Source organism: Aulonocara sp. 'chitande type north' Nkhata Bay, linkage group LG22 (assembly GCF_057382095.1).
Source record: "Aulonocara sp. 'chitande type north' Nkhata Bay isolate Kocher_YH1m ecotype deep benthic linkage group LG22, A_spYH_male_GT1.1, whole genome shotgun sequence".
NCBI classification, from domain to species: domain Eukaryota; kingdom Metazoa; phylum Chordata; class Actinopteri; order Cichliformes; family Cichlidae; genus Aulonocara; species Aulonocara sp. 'chitande type north' Nkhata Bay.
Genome location: NC_141364.1, coordinates 8,142,723 through 8,151,017, shown reverse-complemented (window position 1 = coordinate 8,151,017; position 8,295 = coordinate 8,142,723). Strand labels below are relative to the sequence as shown.

At 41.2% G+C, this 8,295-nt stretch overlaps 1 protein-coding gene and 1 long non-coding RNA gene across 2 annotated transcripts; both read left to right on the top strand.

The window, feature by feature from the left end:
- The first annotated feature begins 2,484 nt into the window (after positions 1-2,484).
- Positions 2,485-3,144, top strand: LOC147303418 (uncharacterized). Its single transcript, XR_015126869.1, has 2 exons — positions 2,485-2,875; positions 2,969-3,144. It is a non-coding gene; the product is annotated as an uncharacterized LOC147303418 (long non-coding RNA).
- A 1,618-nt stretch (positions 3,145-4,762) lies between these two features.
- Positions 4,763-6,667, top strand: LOC147303417 (uncharacterized). The gene has a single exon (XM_086281128.1). It carries the CDS (start codon positions 4,868-4,870, stop codon positions 6,350-6,352), a length of 1,485 nt encoding a protein of 494 aa, XP_086137254.1. The 5' UTR covers positions 4,763-4,867; the 3' UTR covers positions 6,353-6,667.
- The last annotated feature ends 1,628 nt before the right edge of the window (positions 6,668-8,295 follow it).

Sequence of the window (8,295 nt, the reverse complement as noted above, 5' to 3'; positions counted from 1 at the left end):
ACAGGGAAAACAGGACTGATACACCTCCTGTTGTCAGACCTGCAGGGTTTAGGCCTGTGCTGTTCTCTTCTGTCTTATACTGAACACAAACTTTTTTTTCTTTTTTTTTTTTTTTTTTTTGGACCGGCACAAATAATTTGTGTGCCTTCTTATTTGCTGCAGAACACCTGATTGTTCTGTAAATAGATTTAGATGGTTATATAAAAAATGCCTGAGGCCTTGGCTGCATTTTTAGGTAAATAGTACCATATAACTTTGTTTGCAAAACTTGTGCATGAACCTGAAGTTCCCAAATTGATATAAAAAAATTTTTTTTTTAGCAACACTAAATGCGTTTTTAAAACAAAATGTTAGGTTTCAAGTTTAGGAGAAAAGTTGCTTCAACTAAGTTATCCATCAGAACCTAAAAATCTAAATGCAGTGGGTTGCCTTGAGTTTAAGTTTTCGCAACAATTTTTTATTTTTGTATTTATTAATTTTACAGTGTTGATGCTGTGCTCACACGGGCTACAAAGAAATCGCACTACAAACCTTCTAAAAAAAAACTCCACAGGTATCTTTGACGAAACACCTGTTGTCTGACGACACAATCAAAGATCTGCACATCAATGGAAAAAAATCTCGAAAGGGCCACCTAAACATAATATATAATGTTCTGACTGAGAGACGTTTTGAAAAAATTTAAACGTACAGCTCTGCTATCACTTCCAACATAAATGAAGACAGAAAACTAAACAGCAGTGACTTTTTTTTTTTTTTTTTGGGTTACTGAGGTTGGACTAGCTGGTACATAATGATGTACTACGAGATCACTAGCGATACAGCTATGTTAGCATAACATAAACACAGTGAAGCTGGAGGATGAAAGCTAACCTTTTTCCATTCGATAAAATTTATGTGAGGGTTCCCAAAGGTTAGGGACGAATTCAATCGCATGGCAGGATGCTGTTGCAGATTAAACAGCGCCTCTTCACAGCTCTGTGGGCACAAAATAGAAGTACTACAAGGACATAGGGAAAAGGGACAAAGAGGGGAGGGATATAAAATATTCCAAATGTTTCTTGAATTGTTAGCACAGTGTATATGTGTATGTATCTATCCATCGATTCACTTACGCCAGGGGTGGGCAAATCCAGGCCCCGAGGGCCGGTGTCCTGCAGGTTTTAGATCTCGCCTTGGGTCAACACACCTGAATCGCATGATTAGTTCGTTACCAGGCCTCTGGAGAACTTCAGGACATTTTCAGGAGCTAATTTAGCCATTTATATCAGCTGTGTTGGTTCAAGGACACATCTAAAACCTGCAGGGACACCGGCCCTCGAGGCCTGGAGTTGCCCACCCCTAACTTCCGCTTTTCCTTTTCAGGGTCGCAGGGGGTGCTGGAGCCTATGGCAGCTATCTCAGGGCGAGAGGCAGGGTACGCCCTGGACAGGTCGCTAGTCTGTCACAGGGCTAAACATTCGTACTCACATTCACTCATACCTATGGGCAATTTAGATTTTTCCAAAAACAATGGGCAATTAAGATTTTTCACGTGCCTCCAAAGACGCAAAGGTGTCGCCATCTGACATGATTCAGCAGCGCCTCTTCACAGCTCTGTGGTCACAAGTTGAGCAAAAGCCTCTCAAAATCACACACAGGGGGATTAAAAAACTTGAAAAGGTGATTTTTAAAGACATAACAAAGCGGCTGGACATTAGCCCTGATCTCGTGATCATTGCGCTAGCCTTAGGTCAGCCGTACCTAGAGGTGATCATTTCCATATTTGAAGATCACCACTTCCGTTAAAAACCTGCTGGCAAGGTTCTTCTCGTGGTGCGTTAGAGCCGAGGATGACGAGGACAAAGAAACTAAAGCCATGTCTGAAACACGTTTAGAAGAATTTAAAAGTAATATATTTCCAATAGTGGAGGAAAAAATCATCATCTGGCATTAGTGTCAGCGATTATGATGATGATGAAGAGGAACATGTGAGCGCACTCATTGATGCTGTGCTCACACGTGTTGAAAATAATTCGCACTACAGACCTTCTAAAAAACTCCACAGGTACCTGTTAAAACACGTGTTGTAATTATAATAAAGGTCAATCAAATGGACCAATATGGCAAGGCCATGATGATCCACTTGGTAAAATAAATCCGCTTGGCATCTTTCTTGGCCTTAAGACAACAATTCTTATGGCTAAAGATCCAAACGGGACACACAAAAAAACACATGTTGTCTGACAACAGGATCAAAGATCTGCATATACATGTATATAAACTGAAAGATCTCGACCGGGCCATTTACCAAGAGCTACGTCAGAAAACATTCTGTAAAGAAAAACATTTACTGATGTTACTGAACGACGAGGACCCAGTGTTGAGAAAACTGACGGTCGATATCATTAAAAATCACCTGATCGACACTATGCAGAATCCAGCCCTGTGTGATGCTGAAGAGGCTGAAAATTACAGGTTATCTGTGGAAGCCTGCATCAAGAAGGTGGTGACACGTGTCAATAAAAATGCCAGTTCACCTTCCTCTACTGAAAAAGTTGATGCCATCACCCAACGGCTGTTCATAAAACTCTGGCCTAGACTTAAAAAGATCAAAGTTGATAATGTGATATTCATCAGTGATTGTCAGGGTCCCTGAGCAGTTATGAATTATATTATTATTATTATTATTATTGTATGTATATTTGGTGTTGCTGTCCTTCTCCCTGTTTGCGTGTGTGTGTATATGTGTTTCAGTGGGTGCCTTCAGGCCTGGTGGGTGTGGCCCTGCTGATGGTCTGGCCACACCCGAAGCCACACACCTGCTGCTGGTCAGGCCTCGTCGGGGGTGCTACTTAGGAGAGTCTTGGAGCTCCCACCGACGTGGGATCATTGCGTGAGTCTCCACGTTAGTCATCCATTTGAACTGAGTTAGTGTATGTATGCCCGCGGTTATGTGTCCTGACGGCTGCGTCTATTGTGTCCCCAGGAGAAGTGTGGAGCGCCAGACAGCAGCCAGCACGAGGAGTGCTGAGACACGGGAGCGGAGAGCACTGAGACACGGACTGGTCACGGAGAGACACGACACGGGAGTCAGGGGAAACCACGGGGATTTATTGTTGTTATTTCCACACACTGTAAATAAACGTACTGCTTGTACATAGAGCACCGCGCCTGGGTCCTCCTTCCCCACACCCCCCACGGTTTGCCATGCCAAACCGTGACAGTGATATGGTTTACAGCTCTTTAATACAGAAATGGAACAGAAATTATTCACTGTCTACTTTAGCAGAAGGTTTTTAGCTGAAGATAGTTTAACCAGCTGTTTTGCCAACACCTTCATTTTTATCATTTAGCATCATTTTAGAATGTATTATTACTGTAGATCAGGGGTCCCCAATCCCAGTCCGCGAGGGCCGGTGTCCCTGCAGGTTTCAGATCTCACCCTGGGTCAACACACCTGAATCACATGATTAGTTTGTTACCAGGCCTCTGGAGAACTTCAAGACGTGTTGAGAAGGTAATTTATCCATTTAAATCAGCTGTGGTGGATCAAGGACACATCTAAAACCTGCAGGAAACCAGCCCTCGCGGACTGGGATTGGGGACCCCTGCTGTAGCTCAAACAGCATATGAAGCATTTAAATTCAGACCAACCTTATAACCGTATAACACCGATGGGGAACAATGTGTTCTGCAGAATACTCTTGATACTTTAAGAGCAATTTGCCAATAATACAGATTCATGTGTAGTAAGGTGGTTTCATTGCTACTTTTATTAAAGGAGTGCTTCTAAAAATTGAGGTGGTCATCTCCGCTTGCATTTCTGTAAAAGCCACAGCATGCCACCTTGGATAAGAATATGCATTCTTAACATTTTGCTGTCACAGTTTAGCTGTTTTCATTTCCACTGACACATCAGCTCCTAAGACCACAATACTACTACCAAAGTACTACAAGGATCCGGAAAAAAGGACAGAGGGGGGATATAAAATATACCAAATGTTTCTTGAATTGTTAGCACAAGTGTATATGTTTATGTATCTAGTCGAGTTTATATGCAGTAGTGCTCACTTGTTTTCTTTCATTTTATTACTTAACTGTATTTCATGTAAGTCATTGATATTAAATATTGATTTTACAGAGGGGTGGTAAGAGTTTGGTTTGAGATTTTCCTGTTAATATTTGGATATTTTTCTTGCATTAACAATTTTTTGATTAGAAAAGCAGAATAAAATGTGCAAATTAGCTTCATTTATAGTTTGTTATACTCCTTCCCTCTAATACAAATATTTCATTTCTAACTCTGAGTGTAAGTGCATAATTTAATAATAAGTGTTTCTGCTCACAAATGTCCACGAGCACAGACATGCACGCAAAAACTGCGTGACTCCTCGCTGGCTGTAACTCACCGCGCGTGTTCACCTGGAACGTCCTCTAAGAAGACGTGTGACCATTCTGATAGCCGTCTGTGTCTGCAGGTGAATGAGTGAAGCTACATAAACAGTTAAATTAGCATAGCTTACCAGCCGTAAACCCGACAACAACACAGTGGGTGAGGGTCGGAGGGGGGGTCGCTTGACATTCTAACTTTAAAGGAAGGATTTTAACAGTATTTGCTGTGGGTTAAAGCAGTGGACCAGCAGGCTACATGTTTGAATCCAAACAAGTTTCACTCAATCCCAACAACTGAGGATCGCCATTGTATAGCGGTCGCTAGGGTAACGTCACGCCGCCGTCATATCGGATGTGGGCGGGGCTTAGCGCTAGAATCCCTTTGATCCTTTCATGTCTTGTGTGACATCACCTTGGTAAAAGTCTATAAATAGAACCATTTGCACAGGGTTAGTCACAAGGTAAGTTTAGTAAGAGGGAGTAAGAGGCATTAATGTCTGAGACACAAACTCAGCAACTTACACAAAATTCAGAATCAAGTCCAGATTGTAAAAAAGTTATATCATTTGAAAATATGAATTCTGCCATTGAAACAACCGATGCGATTCAAAGCTGCGCCACTGAAGACGACTCTGAATGTAGTGTCGTCCCTGGCGTAAACATTTTACGGAGCGACGAGGGGAAATCGAAGCACTGTGTGTGCTACCCTCAGTCATGCAACCAGCAACAGAATCCGGGGGATCCAGAGTCAGTTGATCTCCAGGAACCTCCGGTGTCAGAAGAGCAGCTGCTCGTTAAAGAGCTAATAAATGCTGTTATTACACGTGCCTCCAAAGAGGCAAAGGTGTCGCCATCGGAAATGATTCAGCAGCGCCTCTTCACAGCTCTGTGGGCACAAGTTGAGCAAAAACCTCTCAAAATCACACACAGGGGGATTAAAAAACTTGAAAAGGTGATTTTTAAAGACATCACAAAGCGGCTGGACATTAGCCCTGATCTCGTGATCATTGCGCTAGCCGTAGGTCAGCCGTACCTAGAGGTGATCATTTCCATATTTGAAGATCACCTCTTCCGTAAAAGCCTACTGGCAAGGTTCTTCTCGTGGTGCGTTAGAGCCGAGGATGACGAGGACGAACAAACTAAAGCCATGTCTGAAACACGTTTAGAAGAATTTAGAAGTAATATATTTCGGATACTGGAGAAAAAATCATCATCTGGCATTAGTGTCAGCGATTATGATGATGATGAAGAAGAACATGTGAGCGCACTCATTGATGCTGTGCTCACACGAGCTGCAAATAAATCGCACTACAGACCTTCTAAAAAACTCCACAGGTATCTGTTAAAACACGTGTTGTCTGACAACAGGATCAAAGATCTGCATATACATGAAAAAAAACTGAAAGATCTGGACAGGGCCATTTACCAAGAGCTACGTCAGAAAACATTCTGTAAAGAAAAACATTTACTGATGTTACTGAACGACGAGGACCCAGTGTTGAGAAAACTGACGGTCGATATCATTAAAAATCACCTGATCGACACTATGCAGAATCCAGCCCTGTGTGATGCTGAAGAGGCTGAAAATTACAGGTTATCTGTAGAAGCCTGTATCAAGAAGGTGGTGACACGTGTCAATAAAAATGCCAGTTCACCTTCCTCTACTGAAAAAGTTGATGCCATCACCCAACGGCTGTTCATAAAACTCTGGCCTAGACTTAAAAAGATCAAAGTTGATAATGTGATGTTCATCAGTGATATGGTTTACAGCTCTTTAATACAGAAATGGAAAGAGCCAGATGTCATACTGACATTCATGGAATTAGACCATGAATATGCAGATGATATAATTATAAAGGTTTTCAAGGAGCATGCCATCACTGTATTGGAAAGTGAACATTTCATGACAAGCTTCTTTCTCTGTGCGGGTCATGCTGTATGGATCGCAGGCAGAAAATACTTGGTTACTGTTATGTAAGATCCTAAAAGTAGATTCTGTTCATCTGGACGTAGCATTTTCAGTTTCAATTTATTTAACATCTAATCGAGTCATTTTAAAAACCCTTGACCGGTCGAGGCAGATGGCCGTTCCTCACTGAGCCTGGTTCTGCCGGAGTTTTCTCCCTGTTAAAAGGAAGTTTTTACTCCCCACCGTCGCCCAGTGCTTGCTCAGAGGGAATTGTCAAATTATTGGGGTTTTGTGCCATCTAATACACAACTTATCGTATTGGGCACTCTAAATGTATTTTTAATCAATAAAAAGATCCAAAAAAGATTATATTGTGAATTCTGCGTGTTTTCATTGTCACACAAATGTATACATTTTCAGCTTAGACTGAACGTGTTTGTTTGTCATTCCTTTCAAATCAAAGATTTTAGTAGCAATTATTGTATTAAAACATTGCACAGGCGTTTTACTCTGATTACACAAACCTTATGTAGGAGTAGGTCACAGATAAGAGGTACTAATTTGTAAATTTGACCTCTGACCTCACAGAGATCAAATGTGACAGGATATTTGTGCTGTAATTTTCAGACTGTAAGGATTATTTGTATGTAAACTATAATTTCATATTAAGAATCCACATCAACACATTCTCACTCTCAAAGTGTAAAATGTTACACTATAGGTGACAAATCGTCAGTATGTTACGCTTTTGGCCACCCAACATGTCCCTGTGTTACTTGTTCGGAAAAATGAGGAAACATGAGAACCATTTCGAATCAATCTACACGTGTATGTTTATTTTACTGTAATTGCTTTGGAAAACACTATCTAACACGATTAGGTTATGATACGGGTTAGGATTAAGGTTAGGGTTATGGCTGGAATACACAGCTGGAACGTGTATTACACCGGGAGCGTCATTCTATTGGATGTCATCCACAATCCGGCGCGTATCAAATAGATGCGGAAGGTTACCTTTCACGTGTCTATGGGACACCTCGGAGCGCGACTAATGGTCGGTATGTTACACGTCGGGAATGAGAACGGGCTGTCCACATATATTGGTATGTCATCTACTAAATTTTGCCAATACAAACAATGGCAGTAATGAATTAATTCATCAATATAATAATTAATATATATAAATATAAAAACACATTTACAAAAAAAAATTATTCACTGTCTACTTTAGCAGAAGGTTTCTAGCTGAAGATAGTTTAACCAGCTGTTTTGCCAACACCTTCATTTTTATCATTTAGCATCATTTTAGAATATAATACATTACTGTAGATCAGGGGTCCCCAATCCCAGTCCGCGAGGGCCGGTGTCCCTGCAGGTTTCAGATCTCACCCTGGGTCAACACACCTGAATCACATGATTAGTTTGTTACCAGGCCTCTGGAGAACTTCAAGACGTGTTGAGAAGGTAATTTATCCATTTAAATCAGCTGTGGTGGATCAAGGACACATCTAAAACCTGCAGGAAACCAGCCCTCGCGGACTGGGATTGGGGACCCCTGCTGTAGCTCAAACAGCATATGAAGCATTTAAATTCAGACCAACCTTGTAACCGTATAACACCGATGGGGAACAATGTGTTCTGCAGAATACTCTTGATACTTTAAGAGCAATTTGCCAATAATACAGATTCATGTGTAGTAAGGTGGTTTCATTGCTACTTTTATTAAAGGAGTGCTTCTAAAAATTGAGGTGGTCATCTCCGCTTGCATTTCTGTAAAAGCCACAGCATGCCACCTTGGATGAGAATATGCATTCTTAACATTTTGCTGTCACAGTTTAGCAGTTTTCATTTCCACTGACACATCAGCTCCTAAGACCACAATACTACTACCAAAGTACTACAAGGATCCGGAAAAAAGGACAGAGGGGGGATATAAAATATACCAAATGTTTCTTGAATTGTTAGCACAAGTGTATATGTGTATGTATCTAGTCGAGTTTATATGCAGTAGT

Excerpts from the sequence above, each read along its gene's own strand:
- LOC147303417 (XM_086281128.1), top strand. The coding sequence starts at position 4,868 with ATGTCTGAGACACAAACTCAGCAACTTACACAAAATTCAGAATCAAGT.